Below are 23,165 nucleotides of genomic sequence, written 5' to 3'. Positions count from 1 at the left end.
ATATATTTTATTGCATGTTTGTTGTTCTTCTGCTAATCTGTGACATCAGTTTGTTAAGAAAGCAAGTGAAATTTCAAAAGTATATCTAATGGTAAAGGAGTCAGTAGGACAAAATTTAAAGAATGCATTTGCTAAATAAAATGTTACAGTAACTATGACTCAAATTCTTTTCTGGCCAAGAAAAAAGCCTCTGAGCCAAAGGAAAATGAAATTCTGACACTCTCTTTTCAGCAGAATCTCTTGAGGATTTGTATAATCAATCACAAACAATCTAAAAAAATAAAGACTCTTATTACATGGAGGGCTGGGAGTTCCAATATACCTCCCTGTTAGTTAAGGGAAATGGTTTTTACATAAGACATTATCTGCTTTTGTTTTAGCAGCTGAATACTAACAATGCCTCAAAGAATACAGAAGACATGGAGAGATTCAGAGATTACGCATCTAAAAATGCTGACATGTAATTGATAACAATTAGTCACTATTCTAGAGCTCCCTTTCTGGGGAAGAAGATGTTTTAAAAAGAATTACAAGCAGTTTGACGACAAGAGAACTTACTTCCATTTTTAAGTGATTTAGCTTTATTACCTATTGCTATTAATGTACAAAACAGAGATCTGAAGCAGCAAAGATTTTTGTGACACTTGTGTGCTTTTGCAAATGGAAGAAAAAAAATAATTTTCTTTGACTTGTTATTGTAGGAGATGTACATTTTGTGACATTCCACTGGGGAATAATTTTGGTAAGAAATTGAACTAGCATTTCAGTGGATACAAAGTTGTTTTTTTTCATGGCAGATTAAACAAATACTTTAAGCAAAAATTGTTTTGCATGTTACTGAAAAGAAAATACATCGAATTTGTACAGATGCACTAGCTCACTTATTTTCTGTGTACCAAGCTGGGATATTTATGGAGTAGAATACTCACAGAATAAAGGTTTATCAGAATCTGGGATCATGAAAATAACACGAATGAGCTGAATGTTACCAGACACGAAACATTCAAGTCTCACTCTTTTCAAACTTTAGTTCAGATCTAATTATAGTTTTAACAGATGTGGAAAATCAAGTCAATTGAGTTATTAGCCTTAAATTTATCCCTGATTTAACTTTGTTCAATTGAGTTAACAATCAGGACTGAACTTGGCATTTTATCTTTATACATAACACACAAGACATGTCCAAAACATTTTTATTTTATTAATTTACACATAAAAATTAAGAATTATGTTGATACAGTTTTTGCTTCCAGACTTCCATCTTTTGCTTCCAGACTGCCATCTTCAATAACCTGCAAAACATCAGGGTTTGGGCGGGGAGGTTAAGCATAGTTTCATTCTCACCACACCCTGTACATTCTCCCCTTCTGCTGAGCAGAACTTGAGCAAGGATAGTGTACAGCAACAAGTACTATTGCCTTTAAAATTAAACAATATGAATTACAAACACTTTCAAACTGGTTTATAAGAACCAGCAGAACCCTGTTTATCCGATCTAACTGGGACTGGGCAGGGGCGATGAGTTATATGGGCCCATGGTGCCTGGGCTCCAGCAATAGTCAGGACCTGGGGCCCAACTCCACCAATGCTTGGGGTCAGGTCTCTCCCCCAGCCCCGCTTGCCGCCCACGTGCGCCTCCCCCGAGTGTCCCCTGGTCCCCACTTGCTGCTCCCATGTGCCTCCCAAGGGCCCTGGAGCATCCCTGCCTCAAGCAGGTGGCTGCCCCCCTGCAGCTCCTCTCTATGCTCTGATCTGCTGGCTCCCAGCATCAACTGCTGCCGCAGGGTCCTAGTACCCCCCCATTCACTAGTGCCAAGGCAGGCTGCCCCTGCCCCTGCCCCTTCGCCTCCGACACTTCCCTTTTCTGGCGGGACACTCCACCAGCACAGGGGACCCCTGCTCGCAGTCACAACTCCTGCCCCATACTGGACAAGGGGCAGCCCCATCCCGCACTGCCAGTGAGGGACAGCAGTAGGGGAGCAGGTGGACATGTGATGGCAGCCTCCTCTCCCCCCAGTCACCCACCACAGGGGAGGCGAGGGGGTTTCCTGGACCTGAGAGGGGCCCTAGGAGCACATGCAGTGACAGTGGGGGGAGGTAAGCATGCGGCCGGAAGAGGGGGGCCCTGGGGCAGCCTGCCTGCACCCCAAACTCCTCAGCCCTGGCCCTGCCCCACCCCAGTGCCCATACCTCCAGCCAGAGCCATCACTCCCCTGCACCCCAACCCTCTGCCCTAGCCCTGAGTCCCTCCCACCCCCCAAATACCTCATCCCCCCCGCACCCTAACCCTCTGCCCCGGCCCTGAGCCCCCTCTTGCATCATGAACCCCTCATCACCAGCACCACCCCAGAGCCGTCACATTTTTATATTATTTTAAAAAATATATATCTGCTTACAAGGCAGGTGTGCGGGGGTGGGGGCAGGACTTGGAGCTGTTGTGGGCACCACCAAAAATTATACAGACCTGCTGCCCCGGGACTGGGGCCAGATCAGATAATCAAAAATCAAGATAAACCAGAGAACGGGAAAGTGCAATACTTCAGCGGCATCTAGCGGCCACAGGAGAGTGTGCACTGGTTGTCCGGTTAATATGGATAATGGAGGGTCAGATAAATGGGTTCTCTATTGTACGATATTTTAGCCTTGAGCATGCTTCTTAATTAGCGAACTGTGGAACAGATGTGATATGCTTTTTCTCTGCTGCTATTCAAACAGCAAGCAGAATATTGGCTTTGGAGTTTCAAGAGCCTGAAAATTTTACTATTTAATCTTTATCAGATTTCCCCAAGTTTAGTTATATCTAGATTTTACAGTAGGGTTCTACTTCCTTTATTCCATGAACATGGTTTTTGTATTTATTCAGTCACTGTAGATGCTTCCTTCGACTGGCTTCACTATTACTTTCTAGTCCTCTTTTCCAGATTGAATGTTAACAGGAAACTTCCTTTCCTTACACCAGGCACATTTTACTTTTTAGAACTCTGTCTGGTTACCCTCACATTTAATTTAATGCAATCATTTCTCCTTTTGGCTTCCATTAGCTTCTATATAGGCTCACCCCTAGTATCAGCCTTCTTCCTTGGATGCGAGTGAAAAAATTGACTCATTTGTCTTGTTATACATGAGACAAAGCTCCTGTATTTGTTTTTAACCCAGATGTCTGTGTACAGTTAGAACATTAAATTGCATTTTTTCAGTTTTACTTGTATTTCAAGTTCATGCTAAATCTTCATTTCAGATTCCAGATTCCATATATAACCTTAAACATGTAGAAAAATAAAAATAAAACGATGCTAACATTCTATTTTCCTCATCTTTTAGAAATTTTGAAAAATGTCAATTCTTTAAAGTTACTTAATGAGAGCTTACAAAGAGACTATTCATGTGTACCAAAAATTCCATATTGACAAAATCTGCCATTTTACTATGGAGGAAATCAATCACATACATACACCATCCAAGTTCCATGATCTGTAGTACCCCAGAGAAATATTTTTAATGCAACTCAGGCTACAAATACAAAAACAATTAGATTTATTTATATTCTAATGCAGCATTCAATTTTTCTTAAGATTTGGCCTGGATTCCTTCCTTTAAATAAATATGTTCTTGTATGTATCCTCCAATTATTATTATCTAACTTCTACAGTATGACACAATTCTATCTTTTACTTTAAGAAAAAGAAGTCATTAAAGCTGTTATTTAGCTGCTACTTCAACTTACCAGTCTCTGAGACCTTTCCAGCAATCTTCGCCATACTGTGTGATGAGCCTGGAAAAAAGTGAATTAGTGCAGTGAATTACTTATAATTAAACTGAAATCAGGTCCTGTGGCAAATGTGAGGTAATATCTTTTATTCAGTTTGTGAGAGAGACAAAGCTTCTTCAAGTCTGGGAAAGGTACAACTACACCAACACTGTAAAACAAAACTAAAAATAAGGCAGTTTGATTGCTCATGTTGGAATTAGTTAATTTTTATTACGTTTCCAACTAGACAGGTATCTCTCTCTTGCACACTTGGATATTATCATGCAAACACACATATGAATAGTTCCACTGAAATCAATGGACCTATTCACATGAATATATTTAAGCAAATATAGAAATGTTGACAGGATTGGGGCCTTCTTTATATCTTTTCTGGTGTAAAATGTATACATGTCAGATGTGTCTTGAATATACTGTTAACAGCCATAAGCTCTCTCCTTGCCCATTTAAGCATAAAACACTCATTATTTCCTTAGCAAGAATACAAAACTAGGTTAAAAGTTGCACATCTTTATTTGCTCAGAATAAAAAACCAACAATCCTCATTTTACAGAAACATTGTCAAATAATCTTTATTACATCAGGAATAGGCAACACAAACAAAATCTACAAACTATTGTTAGTCATTATGCAAAAGATGGAACTTCTCTCTCTCCCCCCTCCTCCCCACTATAAAGAATCTACCAAAGGCTGACAAACAAGGGTAGCATCATGATTGCCTATGCACATGGCCCACTGCATTCTAGAAATTAATCAAGTTTTAGAGAGGAGTATAAAAAAAAATGTAGATTTAAACTAAACTAGTTAGGAACAGTGGGTGAACCAAAAGGTGCAAATTTCAGAGGCCAAACTTTTCTGATACCCCAACAAGTTCAATATATAAAATCTTCCTTAAATTAGATTCTGAATATTTGTCTTCTTTATAAACCAGATATATTTCTTTTTAAGTAAATAATATGTCCTGCCTCTTCAAGATAATTCTCTTGTTCTGCATTAGGTATTATATATAATTAAAATAATGTACTGATTATGTTCACCAAATTCACAGGAAATATAAAGGATTTTGTTTTCTGTATAAATGATCGATGTAGTCTAAATATGGCATAAGAAGGGAAATATTGAAAGTTATGAGCACTTAACCTATGTAAAGCTTGGAAATAATAATAGAGACTGCTTAATAAGGAAAGAGGAATTCCAAATAATAGTCCGAAGAATTCAGAAATACCTTCAAATTAATCAAACATAAAAAGACTCCAACAAAAAAAAAGGATCAAAATTTGTTCTAAAGTTGAGCAAATAATTGATTTCTCAGTTCATTCACCCTGAAATGATTTTTTTTTCTTTCTTTCACATTGGGTTGTTTTCACATGCTTTTCACCGTTTCAATTTTTAAAAAAGTTAGTTAAATTTCTAATCTAAACGTCATTTCAAAATGAAATGTTGAAACTGAACTTTCAAAGTGGTCAAAACCAACTGTTTTGATTTTCAAAATCTTTTCCTTTTTTTTTAAATATACACAGAAACTATTTACCAAACAACTGAAATTTGTGACTAGTTTCAGTGCCCCAAAAATGCATTTTTGAATTAATTTACTATTCATCAAAATGATGTTGCCTTGCTCTAATTATACACCATCGCCATCTATTGGACACCAACTGAAGCAGCAGAGAAACTATAAATTGAAAGCTGAGAGCAACTTTTGGCCAGGGCCCAATAAAAAAATAAGACTGCCCTCCTCCAGAGAAACCTGAAACAGGATATATAAATTGAGATCACCATATGGGGCCCTAGAGCTCGCTGAATCCATGTGGACTGCCTCTTTCCTCCTCCAGGGTTACAGCACTCAGAAGAAGAGTTGATCAAACCCACAGAGATACTGAAGAATCCAGAAGTGCTATAGATGCCGAGAGTAGCCATGTGAAAGACTCTCAGAATGTAACACTTGATATGCCACACCTCCAAAACATTTCCCAAGCTATTGTTTTTACCAAGCATGACAATTTAAATGTGTGGAGTGGAAGACCTTTCAGACCACACAAGATCAACTTTTCTGGCCGTTGCACGATAGGCCCCTGAAGGGAATAGGAGCAAATAGGAAGCCACAGAAAAGAAAAACACCCCCCATCCAAGGGTTAACAGGATTAAGAAGCAGTGAGATTTCATTTCAGAGATTGTATTTCTCTTTCTGTTCTTTAACATTAACAACAATGTTATCTGATTGAGTCTACATGCTTTCAAGTGAGATCTTAAGCAACCATATTTTGGATTTAAACTAAGGGCTTGTCTACATTTACAGGACTGTAGCTGCATTGCTTTAGCACTTAGTGAAGACACTACCTACGCCAATGGAAGAAGCTCTCCTATCAGCATAGATACTCAATCTCCCCGAGAAGCGATAGCTACGTCAATAGTAGAAGCCCTCCCATTAACATAGCGCTGTCTACACCGGGTGGGTTAGGTCAGTTGGTTGTGTAGACCAGGCCTAAGTAATGCAATATACATTCTTCTTTATAAGCCCAAGCAAACTGGACTGACAGAGAAAAACAGTAACTTGAAGTAGTTACTTTTGACATTTTAAACATTCCCCTTTCATACCAAAACAATTCCAATAGTAGGGACCACATTCACAAAAATGCCTTAAGACAAGTGCATCCTTACTCCTTGGTGAATTATTTGAAGTGTGAAAAATGTATTAGAGGCACTAAAGAACTGATAACTGAATATTATGATAATTGGTTTTGTTCTCTGGTGTAAGTGCTTGACCTCAACAATAGTCTTCATTAATTGCTTAGAAGACTGTGTATCTTGTTTTTAGCACACACCTAGAACATTTGCTGTATCTAAACTGGATTTATGAACTGTTGACTATATAGTGAGATTCTGGGTGAATTAATAAACTGTGGATTGGTATAATTAAGTGTGCTGACCTGAGAAATGCTCCAAGATAAAACTTGACCTGAAAAGAACCTAGCGCTCATTAGCAAGCTAGCATTCCCTAGACTCAATAAAAAGTGGTTTCCCTAATTAAATTCTATGTCAATATTGGCCTCAACACTTCTCAAACTGGCAAATCTAGTTTGTTCAATTTCAGCTTTAAAAATCTAACTGGCACCTCTGCAAATTCATAAAATTGACCTCTCATTCACACTTACACCAGCAGTGTCAGCAGAGGAAAGTAGTGGTGAATTATAGAGGAGATAGAGAAGCACCCTTCCCAGTAATTAAGTGTCAGCCAGTGTTAGGGTTTATACATATGAACAGACCTCTGTGGGGAAAGAAAAAAAAAAAAAAAATCACACTGCCCATTAACCACACCACACATTCTGTGACTGAAAGGCTTGAGGTATCCGCTACTGTTAAGTCTTTTGATAATTTAAAAACCCCTTTTAAGCAAGACATTTTCTAAGTTATTGATTCTGCAATAAACTGCCCTCAGCAAAAAAATGAAGGCCATGAAGCCACTAGGTTGAGACCCCCAGATGATCTTGCATACATTAAAGGATTAGCCCATGCACAGCTGATCTGGCTCTCAGTGGGGGCAAAAGCTCCTACCCTGCTCTGCTGGCAACTGAGGCAGAGAAATTTGGGCTAATATAAGACTAACAGTAGCCCCCAAAACATAAGTAAACAATTTAGAAAGGTGTGCGTATGTGTGAGAGGAAGAGCGTGAGAAAAAGAAGACAGGTGCTAAAACTGGAATTTGGCACTTCCCATATAGATAGGGCCATGATGCAGAGCATAAGCCAGAAGCTAACTAATGGAGATTAGAAAGAACTTTATTCTATGGGCAAGATATTCCATAACTTGTCACTACAGAGTTTTTTTGCACCTGTTTCTGAATCATCTGGTATAGATAATTATAGACAGAACACTGAACGAGAGGAACCAGAGGTCTGATTCTGAATGGCAATTCTTATTTTCCACTTTGGAATGATGTGCAGTGAAATTTCACTCATTTAAAAGCATTAATAGACAATCTGCCGTTTCCCTTGGAGGAAACATTCTCAGTAACCACACGAACAAGAAAAATGTGATGGACAATTACAGAACCTCTCCAGAAGTGACATGACTAAAATAACTGTACTGGAAGACAAGTATATTTAACCAAAAAACACTAATGCCACAGAGCCTTGTCTGTATTAAAGAGTTTTGACTAAATATCTAAAACCAGAGCCTTGACACTCCTAAAGTAATCACTCTCTGGGCCTTCCACTCATCTACTTCCCACCTAGGGTGACCAGATAGCAAGTGTAAAAAATTGGGACGGGGTGGGGCGTAATAGGTGCCTATATAAGAAAAAGCCCCCAAAATCAGGACTGTCCCTATAAAATTGGGACATCTGGTCACCCTATTCTCACCGCAACTATGACAAGATATTGGCACTGCATATGCTAAGGATTTGAAGACATGTAAAAAGACTTCTTCCACTCCTTCCTGCCCTAAGCAAAGAATATTTGTACCAAATGCATTACTTACCTTTAAGTGAACTGGCAGAGACACACCTTGAAACCTTCGTATAGACTCAGACTGGCTGGTTTGGAGATTATGGGCTGCTGTCACTTCATACTGGAAGCAAAAACTTGTCCTTGGAATGTGAAGGCCTTCACTAATATCTACAAAGTCACCAAACCTAATTGGAGCACAATAAAACTCACAGTGAATGTACGTTTATAGTGGCGTTACAAACATGGCTATTTCTTTCCATTATCACTTAGAAAATTCCTATCTACAGAAAATTATAGTAAACCTCTTTCTAAAACCAAAAGAGAAACCCCATACAAATCCCAAACCAAACATCCCACTACAGCTCAGCATTCCTGGTATCTGGGGAAGGAGTGCCCTTGAAAAGTTCAGGTTCAGCATGTTTTCCTAACCTGAATAAGTAATTTAAAACTAGAGTCCAAAAGGCAGATCTTCAGCTGGTGTCGACTGCCATAACTACAATGATTTTAATGGAATTATGACAATAGGATCTGCTCCCAAAAAGCACACACTATTTATTGCTTCAGGAAGGATTTCCCCTATCATATCTGAAAACTCCAATGCTTAAAAATAATAATAATAAAAAGAATGAACGAAGAAACCAACCCAGGAAAATATACAAAATGCAGAATTTAAAAACAAAGCAAAACCGTTCACATCACACACTTCCTTCAAAGACCAGCCAACCCCTCTTCCCTTCTGTCCTCAGTCCCCACTCTGTGCTCTGCAAATATAGTTTTCCCATGAAAAACACTATTTCAAAACTAGCCATCTCTGCAAAGCCTATTTTTCTGTAGAGAGCTTCCAAACCACAACCACCACTCATGGTAACACACAAACATCAAGTGGTCTGAATAGCATGCATGAGGTTAAACCAAAAATGGATCCTTTTACAACTCTTGGACTATGACAAACATTTCTTCCCCTCTCAAGCAATTTCTCCCTTCATCAATCAGATTCCTATAACTTTCTACTGCATTTCTTTCCTTTAACACCCGAAGACAGTTCCAATCTGACTCCAGCATAAACGTAAGTGTAAGTAACGCAATGCTGACAGGGCTAAGGTTTGCCAAAACTGGAAAAGGAATGAGATTTTGGCATAAAAAGATTACCAGGAACATTTTAGTTTTTGTTTTAAAGTATTTTTCTACTAATACACTAAAATTGTTAAAACTAATTTTTAATTTAGAACCTTAATTAAAGCTTTTAAAGTGATGGGTTTTTTTCAGTGTTTACCATCAGTAAGAGAGGGGAGGCAGGAGGCAGTGGGGGAAGGAAGCCCACTCTCTTAAAAGCTTTCTGAAAAGTTTAATGAGCCCCATCAAGAGTTAAATACAACAATAATGGTGCTGTGGAAGAACCTATATAGATCAGAATGCAGCTAACCCAGAAATCAAAGTTTAATTAAAAATATACATCACAAGTCATTTATCTTTTTTTCAGATGCATGTAATTTTGCAAAGTAACTAGACTTTATTGTGAATCATTACAGAATAAAATTCAAGTTTTACTCACCTATGTAACTTCACTATTCCTTTAGGATTTTGTGATGCTTTCTGTTCTATTGAAGCCATTTTGTACCTTGCAGAAAAAAAAAAAAAAGAAAAAAAGCACACTTCACAAATTTGTCAGATATAAAGTTACATATATGAAGAAGCAAAAACAATCAAGTTGCTTCATATTATTTTTGTAATCTATAAGGGTCTGATGCAGAAGCCCCCTGAAGTCAATGGGAGCCTTTCAGAACCTAATCCTTAACTCTACTATTAAGTTAATACTGAAAAAATAATGAGAAAAATCTTTGATCTATGCATCAAAGAAGCTTTTTTAATAATTTTGCTCAATATTCATAAGATTAGAAACAATTTTAAAATCTTACCTTTCATATTTTAAAGCCTTTTTGACATGTCTCAAGAAAAGTATGTACGTCATGAATGAGCCAGTCCAGCTCAAAGCAGTTACATTAATTTTATTTTGTGGAAAGAACATTTCAATAAAAATAAGCCTTTCTAGATACAAAGATGTTAATGTCAGAAGGGACCATCTGATTGGACCTCCTGTGCAACAAAGGCAACAGAATTACACCCAGCTACCTTGTAATAAGTCCACTAACTTGTGTTTAGCTAAAGCACAATTTCCAGAAAGGTATCTAGCCTTGATTTGAAGACATCAAGCGATAAAGAATCCACCACTTCCTTCAGTAGTTTGTTACAATGATTAAACACCCTCACTGAAAAAATGTCTGCCTAGGTTCTAATTTGAATTTGTCCAGATTTAACTTCCAGCCACCAGGTGTTATGCCTTTCTTCACTTGACTAAAAAGAGTCCATTATTATCCATTATTTTTGTCCCACAACTAAGGGGTGCGGAAAGAAAGACACAGAAAGGTAAAGCAACTTGCCTGAGATCACAAAGTAAATCACGGCCAAGCCAGGGATAAATCCCAGGCCCTGGTCAGTACCCCATTTATAGGACACTTCGTTTTTGGGTTTTATTTTATTTTTCACAGGAATTGATCAGTGTTTATAACAACAACAACAACAGAAACAGGTGAAGATCGGTGGAAAAAACTAGTAAAAAAAAGTATTCAGTAGATTAATGCTTTGATTAATGAAATTCAGCGTGGTTTGCTGCAGAACTAAAACAGAACTTAACACACCAGGCCACCTCTGAGTTTAAGAAAACAATACCTCTCCAATCCCCAAATAAAACTTTTCCTTTGAACAAACAGTTTACTGTTGTAGACTTAGAACTAATAGCCTATAAATATTTACCTTTAATAATTGGGCCATACCATTTGAGGGCATACACTCAACTTCATCCTTTTCTCCTGGTTTTTTTTTTTGTTTTTTTTTTTAAACTTTAATACGCCTTGTTTTCTGAAATGTATTCTGACACATTTTTGTTTTCCTCCCATTTTTGGGTGTCAGATCTTTAAACAGCATCTGCTAAAAGCTTGAAATGTGTACGTAGCGGATGTGAGATTCATCAGTACGTTCAGATGCGCATGCACTTCAGAGCTTGTGTGCGTGCCTGTTTGTTTATTGTGTGTATCTTCTAGCTTAATACATAACCTTACTTCAACAGACAACTTTGCATATACACACACAGACTAATGTATTATCGTAATACGTATATCTCATGCAATGTACTGTATTTTCTTAATAAAACAAGTTATTTTTATATATTTGAATGATACAAAAGTAGGGTGAAAGTCAAAATAAAACAAATAATCCTTTTTGTAAAATCTGCAATTTTTCTGGTAAAAATCAGTTTAAACTGAAAATGAAGGGGCTTACCTATCTATTAGATCACACTGCCTCCCAGATAGTTGGGTGGAGTGCCAAGCATAGCCGGTCACCTGTTAACCAAGGCTGATGGTAAAATGTAATGGTATTTAGAGGATAACTTCCTGGATTCACATGTTGAATTTGAATCTCTCAATACAGAGATGTGCTGTATAGACCAAAACTTAAAAGAATAAGCATGTGAGGAATCTAATCACGAATAATATGGTGAAAGAACTTTAAGAACAACAAGATTTCACTAGTTTGATACTAAATACAAAATGTCATAACTGTTCCAAGTTCTTAAACACCTCTCAGTTATACACTGTAGTGCCACCTAGTGTACACATTTAACAGGAAAACTTCGCGTACATTAGTTTAGCTCTACTGAAGTCAGTGAAGCTACACTAATTTACACTGAGGATCTAACCCTCCATACTTCAATTGTCACATTTTTAAAGGTTATATTTCCTTTAGCAATTCAATTCAGTCTTTACTATTTTTGTTTAAATCTGAAATAAACACTGACCTGTTATGCTGAAACATTTCTAATGCGACTTTTGCTTCAACGTGCAACGTTTCAAAAGGCAGATCTTTGTGAATTAGATTGTATGCTTCTTTTGTAAGAGAACGAAAGTTGTCCTTAAAACAAAAAAGTAGACTGTTACCCCTGTTCTTCAGCTGCTCTTTAATACACATTGTATGTATAAAAAGCACTGTAACAAGCAGTAAATATGGTAAACAACAAGCTTTTAAGGATACTCATAGTAGATCTATAAATTCCTACAAATATATCTACCAGCAATAGGCATGCTAATGATTACTGTTGGTAGGACATTACAGTTATTTTAAATGGGAGTGGCCCCTGCCACTGAAATTAATGGGTGTGTTTTCATTGACTTCAATCAATATTGCATCAGGTCCAAAGAAAATGGGAATTCCTTATTACCCATGCACTCTCATTTCCAAATTTTTAGTGAGACTTCTAATTCATTGGAAAAGCTTCCAAACATACTATATGCACAGACATGATCCTGCCACTGCTGAACACTAATCTGGCTAATCCCTGGCTAGTTTTCCAGCGATCAATCAAAATCCCACCTGGAAGTGCCCTCTTTGCTAACAAATTCAAAAGAGTGGACATTATTGATACATCAATAAATACAAAACTGATTGCCCACTCCAAAAATCAAACTTCAGTACTCAGAAGACTTTTGCAACAATCAAAATGTTTACTGGATTGAGATGACTCACAACTACCTTAGAAAGTTTTTCAAAGCGGGCAAGTTAAACTACAGCTTGCACTGAAGTGAAATTCTATATTTTGTTAACATTGCCCCCTTAACCACACCTTTTTTCCCCTCTTCTGGTGAGCATGCATTATAAGAAGAAACACCTGCCCAGTGAAATATATTTGTTTTCACTTAACCTCACAAGAAGTCATGAGGCTTGATTAAAGGTCTAAACAACTTTGAGCCCTCCGCTTAAACATGCCATATAAATGCAAACCATTGAGGACAATTACAGTTTAATATTTAGTACACTCATTATATTTCTAAGTGAGCATATATCACCTTCTCCATATTTGGAAAAAAACTGTGCTAGCTATAGCTATCTTTAATTTAATGGGGCTGCACATGGGGGCAGAGGTTTGCCTGGGGTAGTCAGGTAATAGGGGGTATCTAAACTGTTGCCACAGTAAAGCAAGACTGTTCCCATTTTAAAAAAAAGAGAGGTCATCCAAACAAAGGAGGAGTAAACTATAATACACCTCTACCCCGATATAACGCAGTCCCCGTGAGACAAAAAAATCTCACCGTGTTATAGGTGAGACCATGTTATATTGAACTTGCTTTGCCCCTCCCCCCATTCCTTGTTTCCTGACCGCCCCTTCCAGAGACCCCCATCCCTAATCACCCCCAGGACCCCACCCCCTACCCATCCCCCTGTCCCCTGACTGCTCTGACCCCTATCCACACCCCTCGTCCCGACAGGCACTCACCGGCAGCGGCGGGAAGTAGAGCAATGCGGCCCCAGCCCGCTCCACTCCGCCAACTCCCAGCGGCAGCACACCGCTTCCTGCCGCTGGTGAGCGCCGGGAGGTTGGAGAAAAGTATGCCCCCCGTTCTCACTGGTGGCGGGAAGCGGAGCAACGCAGCCCCAGCCCACTCCGCTTTCCTTGCCCCTGGCCCCAGTCACGTCACTCTGTGTGTGTGGACGGGAGGGAGGTCCCGTACTCACGTGCGGCGGGAAGCTGAGCGCCGCAGCTGGGAGCTGGCAGAGTGGAGAGGGCTGGGGCCGGGCTCCTCCGCTGCTGGTGAGTGCGGGGGGGGATCCCTTCCCCCAAGCCCTCTCCCCCGAGCAACACGGCTGGGGCTAGGGAAGCGGAGCGGGCGGCTCCCGGCCCCCCGCTAATCCCCCGGGCCACTCGGACTGCGAGTCCCCCAAAAGTGCCCCCCCACAGCTCCTGCCTCCCAGATCCTTCGGGGTGAGCCCCTGATGGCCCTTTAAGACCCTCTGTCCCTTTTCCAACCCCTCAGCTCCGGCCCGGCACCCTTAATACGCTGCTCAGAGTGGCATGTCAGAGCTTTACCGTGTTGTATGCGAACCCGCATTATATCAGTCACATTATATCGGGGTAGAGGTGTAATGACTTTTCAGAAGATAATTGTACTTACTTCTGTTGGTTTCCAGTCATCAAGCCTGCTGTCCAAAACAACATCATAACAGAAAGCTCCAGAGATCACTGCAGAGCCAGAGAAAATGCTGTTATTTGTAACAAAGTATACATTTTGTTTCACGGCCTCAACATTTTTACAAAAACATTACTAGTCTGAATAAATAAGGGCCAAAACAAGGCTGTTTCTATTATAGATATATAGCAAGGATCACAAGATGAAATCTGTGGATTATAATCACATCTGGACAGTTTGGGTTTTATAAAACCCAAATGACAGATTCTGTTTGTCTCTTAAATATTCACCCCAAAAATACGTTCCGGGTATTTACAATTTTTATAAGAGCATGGCAGTATGTACCCACTCATCAAAACAGTTTTTTCTGGATAAGTATGACAAATTCAGGCCCTCCTCCTCTCTGAAGTATTTCTGCACTTTTCATTTGTACAGAGGATTGTATTTCTCAGAGGTGCCAGACAGACAGAATATAATATTGAAGTCATTTGTTTATCCACAGAGGAGGTAACACAGGCAGCAGCAACACAATTTCAAACTCTGACAACGTACTGAGGCAGGAGGAGACAGCATGGTCTCCATGCACATTCATTCAGTCCTTGGCCTCTCTGCCTAAAAGCCATTTGGAGTTATGGTATGTTATGTCAAACCTTGACAGTCAGCCTACCAGCTTCACACATATCAAACACCTAGGGCTTGTCTACATGAAGACTTTGCACACAACAAGCCAAGGTGTAACTGTACTGCGCACTAATCTGCCACACACAAAGTCACTGTGAGGACCCTGCTCTGGCACACTAAAAGTTTCATAGTGCACTTTGACATACAGTCAGATAGCCAGCCAATTTCAGGCTTCGCTTAAGTAGCCCAGGGATGAAATGCTCTCTTCCCAGCAGTCTGAATATATATTTTTAACAATAAATATGAAAAACCTTTTGCTTATGTCAATTTAAAATTGTAAAAAAATTCAGACTACAGATTAGCAGAAATTGTCAAGGCTCTCTGCTATTATGCTTAACTATTGCAATAGTCCCCCAATATAACTTGCTAGTTTACATGAGTAAACAACGTTAAAGGAAATTTCACACAAACATCAGTTCATCATATCTGACTCTGGTTGCTTTAGCTTATCATACAAGGTATAATTTAAGGTCCTGTTCCTCATCTTAAAAGCCCTAAATGGGCTTGGACCAAGTTATGTCATAGACCACCTCTATTTCTGCACTGTGACAAAGCAGCTGTGATAAGCAAAGACACTTCAACTGAAAGAGGCGGGTCACTGTATCCTTAATGGAGGGTCCAAGACTGTAAAACTTCCGGCCAGCAGAAATTAGGCTGCATCAGTCTTGCCACTTTCAGGACATGGTGCAAGACCACTTCTTCATGCAGGCATTCTGGGTGGGATTTCAAGTGTTCAGATGAGCAATTTTGAAATCCCAATTATTACAAGCACATTAGTGATGTCACTACAACATCACTAGATGTTGATGTCTGACCCTTGAAATGATGAGGGAGAGGGTAAGAGAGAAGGTACAACTGGGCTGTACTCCCAGAGTATGTATTCCTTGGACATAAAATGAACGTCTAGAGCACCCAGATATTACAGTGACACATTTTAGAAATGCAGGAATAATAAATCCCTCTCACCAGTAGGAAAGAGCCCCTAAATGTGCTGGAATACTAATTCTGAGACATGCACCTGAACTGGGTCTATGCAAGCTTATCAACAAAACATTTACATCACCTGGCACTTCTGGAGCTCTGATCAGACTGACTGAGTATTCATCTTTGAATGCCTGCTTTAACACACATGCCATGATCATGGCACAGGAACGCCAATAGGCCTGTAATAAAGAACATTTCAAACAAAATTTACTATACTGAAGTTGCCAATTCATGACAGACTAGTTCAACTATTGATTCAAATAGTGACTCTTCCTTTAAAACTGAATTCCTCATAAATTTGCTAGTTTCCATTGTGCATTAGTATTTTAATACAATATACATATTTTATCATTTATACAGTGCTACAAACATAAGCTTTACAAAACAGAACTCCATGTTCACCCTTTCTGGAGAAGCTTCGAATCAACAATCCTAATCTTTCAATAGTCCACCCATATGGATCTAACTGCAGGGTCAGGTTCTGAGAGACAGGTCAACTGATAAAGAAAAAGGTAAAGATAAAGAAAGGTGAGAAAACAAAGTATAAAAGATCTCTGGAAAAAAAGTATTTCAAGGGAGGGATCTGAAAGAGAATGGAGAGAATATCTTGCAGACTGTTCAAGTTGCAGGAGGCAGCATGAAAGAGACTGAAGAGAGCATGAGAAGGAGATAACGGAAGAAGCAGGGAAGGATGCAAGCAGTAAATCAAGTGAGAGGAGAAAATTAGCAGCAAATTAAAAGAGAGGTGTAGAGAGGTGAGATTATAGAGGACCTTGAAGGTGAGGATAGGAAGCACTAGATACTATGTATCTATATCTTCCGGCCTAGTGTAAGTTATGAAGTTTACAATATTTCAAGGAAGGGGTTGAACTGGAATAGTACACAGTGATTTTGAAAGCTAGTGTTTTGCCCCAATGACTGCATTTTGTGGTCTAAATTTTCATTGAGAAATAATTAAGATACTAACCCCGTATGGATGTGAAAATACACTTCAAAATGTGAACCAGATGTAAACTAATGTAGTGTCTACTTGAGTCTTTAGACAACCTGAAACAATAACTCTGATGCCTGAACTGACAGTTTAAACATCAACATTACCACCTATATTATTCATGCCCACAGAATTCAAGGAAGCGGATCGATGTGGAACTTGAGTTGTGGGGTGGAGTTTAGGAGACTACCACTTATTTCTTCCAACGCGACCCTGTTTTAAAGCGGAGGTAACACTAACCCAGCTTATGCACTCTTCGGCCAAAATGATTCTTTACTGAAGTTAACATCACTGACTAGAAATGTAAAGTATCATTTTTAGTGTGCAATATAAGTAATATTCCTCACATCATCTTTGAAAGGTATGTGGCAAGTACAATTTGACCCTTTTACATATGGGTTAATGGAAAAACAGAGTTTAAGTGACTTGCAAAAGACCACACAGTAAGGAACAGAACCTGGCAGTTCTGACTCCCAGTCCTTTATATACTACAATATTCTTCTGTATCTATGTGTGAACTCATGTTCTACACTTAGATTATAAGCAATTTGGGGCAGGGACTCTTTTTATTCTGTATTTGTACAGTGCCTAGCACAGTGGAGTTCTGATCAATGACTGGGTTCCCAGGTGCTCCCAAAATATAAATATAATAATGTAACAAAAAACATTCCTACATTGCAAACTAGATTTTATCTGAATTCTTAGAACTGATGGATCAACTACATAAATAAATATTTTTGGTGAAAGCAACAGATACTTACATGTAGTGACAAATCAACTCTTCTACCATATTTGAGCCAGTATTTATGCACTAAAGACATATTACAAACACAGCTACTTCTGTTCCTCACCTCCCTGTCTGGAACTGTTCATAGACCCTTTTTCCCCTCTATATAATGTAGAATCTTTAGTGTAGGGTTATTAGTAGGCTATACATTTTTAGTCACAGAAATCTAGACTAAACTTATTTTATGCATCCTACTATACTTTCAGTAAAGTTTTTCAACATGGTTATTCCCAGCTACTGCAGTGTCAATCTTGTTCATATGCAGCTTGAAGGAAAAGGTTTCTTAATATCTTAATTTTCAGGCTTTAATACAACTCTTGGTTTCTCTAGAGTGCAGACTAAGATTTTGCTTTCCTATACAGGTGCAAAAATTGGTGGATATAGTAGACTGTCCAAACAGCAGCACAGATGAAGCCAACAAGAAATGTGTGATTTTAACAATTTGCATTTTCTCATGAAACCAACAGAGCTAGAATTTCATTCATTTCATTCAAACTAAGGCCCTAACCTACTCATTGAAGTCAATAGGAAAAACTTCAATGACTTCCTTGAGAGTTGAATCAGGCCTAAGACAGGAAAAACTGCATAAAGAAATAAGATGCTGACTTACCTTGTTCACTTCCTCTGGATTTTCGTCTTTGAAAGTAAGAAACTGAATTTCACATGATTTGGTCAAAGGCCGATACATGTCCCAAAGCTCTCCATCCACAACTGCCAATACTGATTTCTTACAATGCCATTCACTTAAGTCTAAAAAAGAAGTGAAAGAATTCAAGGCCATGATCAACATCCCTCTAATATAGCTAAAATTTGCAATTTAGAGTTCTAAACTTATTATACCAAAATGCAAGAGTCATTGCTGGAAAAACCTTTATGTGGGAATGCTATCAGAATCCATGGAAATTAACTTTTTTCTTAAATTCCACTTTCTCTGTATTTTATACATGCCAAACTGAAACACTATGCTTGTATGTATTATTACCTGGACCACTACGTTTGTCTTTACAATGACCACAATAGTAGTATGTGCCAGTTTGGATGGTAAATAAATTTATCAGCAAAGTGATTTTGATACACAATGGAACAGTTTGTGATTCCATTTACTTACGCATGGCACAATTGTATGGAGTAGACAAAGCTTTGTTCATTACAAATGAAGTGCCAGGATGAGATTTGCCAACATATTTTACTTCAATCTTCTCAATTCGTGGATACAGAGACAACTGTCTCTCTTTCTCCTTAGTGAAGAGTTCATTACGCATCTGAACAATCTCAGCTATTGACAGTCGAGAAGCAGTAGCTGTTGAAATAAACCCTGGAAAAAGAAGCGATCTAACTAAGCAACATGCAGCTTCTCAAAATATTTCATAAACAGATATAAATAGACTAATTAGCATAGTCAATGAGTAGAAAAACATGAGCCACTAACTCAACAAACCTTTAATTGTAATACAACTATATCCATATTGCAATGCAACTAACTTCCAGTTCACACTTAACATTTGTAATAATCACTCATTATGCAAAAAACAGACCCTAAATATTCAAAATTTAAACATAGAAATAGAAACACAGAAAGGCTAGGGAGCCTTTAAATGGAAAGGCTCAGCACAAACATAAAATCTTACTCGTAATCTTTCAGACTCTGTATTTGAGTCTATTACAAGCCATGATTGCATCTGTATCTCTCTACTTTCTCCTCATGAATACATAAGAGGAATTGTGGGATCATTTTTTCCTCAAAAGAACTTGTGTTCTGATTCTGTATGGAAAATCCTTGCTGCATCATGTCCTGTAAACCGCCCCCAACTGCAGGAGAATAACCTGATGTTTTAAAAGAACACAAAAACCCAGGCATAATTAGTTTAACTATGCAATGGTGCCCATGAGGAAACATTCCTTTCGGACTCCTACAATCGTCTTACATCATGAAATCTGAGATTTGATTACCCATACCTTAGCATGAATAACTACAAAAATTATTGTCCATATTTATCCAGAGCCATTTTTAACTCAACGATTATAAATAAGAAGCAACTCAGATCACTAAATTAAATACATTAGCTAAGTCCAAGCCTTGCAAAGTTAAAAAATTACCAGTTGACATCTCAACCTTTACCATAATAATTTTCTTGCCTATTTAAACAAATTTACTTGTCCCACTTAACTGAATTTTGCAAACTTTTGTTTTTAGTAACAAACATCTCATTTTATTTTAAAATGTGAATTTTACTATTTATACAAGTGATTCTGCATGCGCGCACACACACACACACGCATACCCCACATTGTTTCCAAAACATTTCACATTCTGTAGTCCACGAGGAAATGATCCATGGATCACTGGTGATCCACAACCAAACAAAACATTTTGGAAATCAGGCACAGGGGGTTGGGAGAATATTACTGTTACAAAAAACCTGCACAATACAAGAGCTGCTTCCAAACTCATAAGTTAAAACATTGTGCCTAGACAGGTAAACCACGGAGTTATAACCGAGGCCTGGACCACACTAGGAATTTATCTCGATATACCTACATCTCTTGAGTGTGTGAAAAATCCACACCTGTGAGAAATGTAACTACACCAACCTAACACCCAGTGTAGACCGTGCTAGGTCACCATAAGAATTCTTTGGTCAAACTAGCTACTGCTTCTCGGGGAGGTAGATTAACTACAGCAACAAGAGCTGGGGGAGGAGGGGGAGAGCCAGGCTCCCAGCAGGGAGATTCATGCCTGGTGTCTGGTCAGCTGCTCCGTTCCTGGCAGCAAGCAGGGAGCCGAGAAGCCCGGCTAAGGAGCCAGGAGCTGGCTTTCTTGTCCATTTCACAGCTCCAGCATAAGTAGCGTCTATGGTCACTACACTACAGACCTGTATAACTATATCACTCAGGGAACGTCTACACTACCCGCTGGATCAATCCAGCGGGGATCAATTTATCACGTCTAGTCTAGACATGATAAATCGACCCCCAAGCTGTCTCCTGTCAACTCCTGCATTCCACCGCCACGAGGTGCAGGAGGAGTCGACGGGGGAACGGCAGCAGTTGACTCACTGCCGTGACGACACCACAGTAAACTTCACGTAGCTGAAGTTGCGTAACTTAGATTGATCCCCCCACAGTGTAGACCAGGGCTCAGTGGTGTGAAAAAATCTATATGCCTGAGCAATGTAGTCATACCAACCTAACCCCCCCCCCACACACACACACAAACACACACGAGTGCACTATGTCAGTGGGCGAGGTGAGCTATAACCTGTCAGGGAGGTGGATTAACTATACGAGGGAAGAGCTCTCTCTTGTTGGTGTAGAGCATCTTCATTAAAGTGCTGCATCATTTTGGTTGCAACTTGCCTTATGCCGAAATACTACAGAGGCACAGCTGTAGCATTTTAAGTGTAGACAAAGCCTCAGGTCAGCAGAGGGAAGGAACCTGGTGTTCACACCTACCACACTGCTGAAGCTATATGGTGGTTGAACTTTGTGACTTTCTCCTCACCCATAACTATTTCACATTTGGGGACAATGTATACCTTCAAATCAGCGGCACTGCGATGGGTGCCCGCATGGCCCCACAGTATGCCAACATTTTTATGGCTGACTTAGAACAACGCTTCCTCAGCTCTCGTCCCCTAATGCCCCTACTCTACTTGCGCTACATTGATGACATCTTCATCATTTGGACCCATGGAAAAGAAGCCCTTGAGGAATTCCGCCATGATTTCAACAATTTCCATCCCACCATTAACCTCAGCCTGGACCGTCCACACAAGAGATCCACTTCCTGGACACCACAGTGCTAATAAGCGATGGTCACATAAACACCACCCTACACCGGAAACCTACTGACCGCTATTCCTACCTACGTGCCTCCAGCTTTCACCCAGATCACACCACACGATCCATTGTCTACAGCCAAGATCTACGATACAACTGCATTTGCTCCAACCCCTCAGACAGAGACAAACACCTACAAGATCTCTATCGTGCATTCTTATAACTACAATACCCACCTGCTGAAGAAACAGATTGACAAAGCCAGAAGAGTACCCAGAAGTCACCTACTACAGGACAGGCCCAACAAAGAAAAGAACAGAACGCCACTAGCCATCACCTTCAGCCCCCAACTAAAACCTCTCCAACGCATCATCAAGGATCTACAACCTATCCTGAAGGACGACCCATCACTCTCACAGATCTTGGGAGACAGGCCAGTCCTTGCTTACAGACAGCCCCCTAACCTGAAGCAAATACTCACCAGCAACCACACACCACACAACAGAACCACTAACCCAGGAACCTATCCTTGCAACAAAGCCAGTTGCCAACTCTGTCCACATATCTATTCAGGGGATACCATCATAGGGCCTAATCACATCAGCCACACTATCAGAGGCTCGTTCACCTGCGCATCTACCAATGTGATATATGCCATCATGTGCCAGCAATGCCCCTCTGCCATGTACATTGGCCAAACTGGACAGTCTCTACGTAAAAGAATGAATGGACACAAATCAGACGTCAAGAATTATAACATTCAAAAACCAGTTGGAGAACTCTTCAATCTCTCTGGTCGCTCGATCACAGACCTAAGAGTGGCTATACTTCAACAAAAAAGCTTCAAAAACAGACTCCAACGAGAGACTGCTGAATTGGAATTAATTTGCAAACTGGATACAATTAATTTAGGCTTGAATAGAGACTGGGAGTGGATGAGTCATTACACAAAATAAAACTATTCTCCCCCCCCCCTCAGATGTTCTTGTCAGCTGCTGGAAATGGCCCACCTTGATCACCACCACAAAAGGTTTTCTTCCTTCCCTCCCCACCCAGCCGCTCTCCTGCTGGTGATGGCTCATCTTAACTGTTCGCTCTCCTTACAGTGTGTATGATAAACCCATTGTTTCATGTTCTCTGTGTGTGTATATCAATCTCCCCTCTGTTTTTTCCACCAAATGCATCCGATGAAGTGAGCTGTAGCTCACCGAAGCTTATGCTCTAATAAATTTGTTAGTCTCTAAGGTGCCACAAGTCCTCCTGTTCTTGAAGCTATACAAATAACACATAGCTACACCCATCCCCCAATAGTCAGTGCAGGGCGGGGGGGGGAGGGGGCACTGTCCTACTCCCTCCCCCCAAAGTGCAGGGCCCGGTGCGGGGGGGGGGGAGGGGATGGGCACTGCCCCTACTCCCGCGCAGGGTCGGGGTCACTCACGGGCGTGTTGGCTCCGCAGGCAGCGGGTCGCCCAGCGCGCGGCCATGGCCCAGCGGCTGCTGCTCCCTGCGGCCTCCCCCGAGCGCGCGCACCCGGCGCAGAGTCCCCCGGAAACACGGGCCGGGGCGCAGGGATCCGCCAGCCTCGGCCGCTAGGGGCGGGGTCCCAAGGAGTCCTGCGGCCCCGCCACTGCACCTCCGCCTCCGCGCGCGGCCCTGAACCGTATCCTTCCGCGGGGAGCGGCTCCCCGCGCCGCACGCGCGCACAGGCGCA

General features: G+C 40.3%; 1 protein-coding gene across 1 annotated transcript; it reads right to left on the bottom strand.

Annotated features, from left to right (window-relative positions):
* Positions 1-1,176: 1,176 nt before the first annotated feature.
* Positions 1,177-23,165, bottom strand: MRPL39 (mitochondrial ribosomal protein L39). The gene is made up of 10 exons (XM_038369555.2): positions 22,893-23,165; positions 18,783-18,989; positions 18,285-18,424; positions 15,976-16,075; positions 14,217-14,284; positions 12,068-12,180; positions 9,767-9,832; positions 8,246-8,399; positions 3,725-3,772; positions 1,177-1,292 (listed from the first exon to the last, which is right to left on the bottom strand). The coding sequence occupies exons 1-10, from the start codon at positions 22,936-22,938 to the stop codon at positions 1,227-1,229; spliced, it is 1,008 nt and encodes a 335-aa protein (XP_038225483.1). The 5' UTR covers positions 22,939-23,165; the 3' UTR covers positions 1,177-1,226.

The sequence above is a fragment of the Dermochelys coriacea genome, chromosome 1 (genome assembly GCF_009764565.3).
Source record: "Dermochelys coriacea isolate rDerCor1 chromosome 1, rDerCor1.pri.v4, whole genome shotgun sequence".
Taxonomy (NCBI): domain Eukaryota; kingdom Metazoa; phylum Chordata; order Testudines; family Dermochelyidae; genus Dermochelys; species Dermochelys coriacea.
This window is presented reverse-complemented; position numbering and strand designations above follow the sequence as displayed.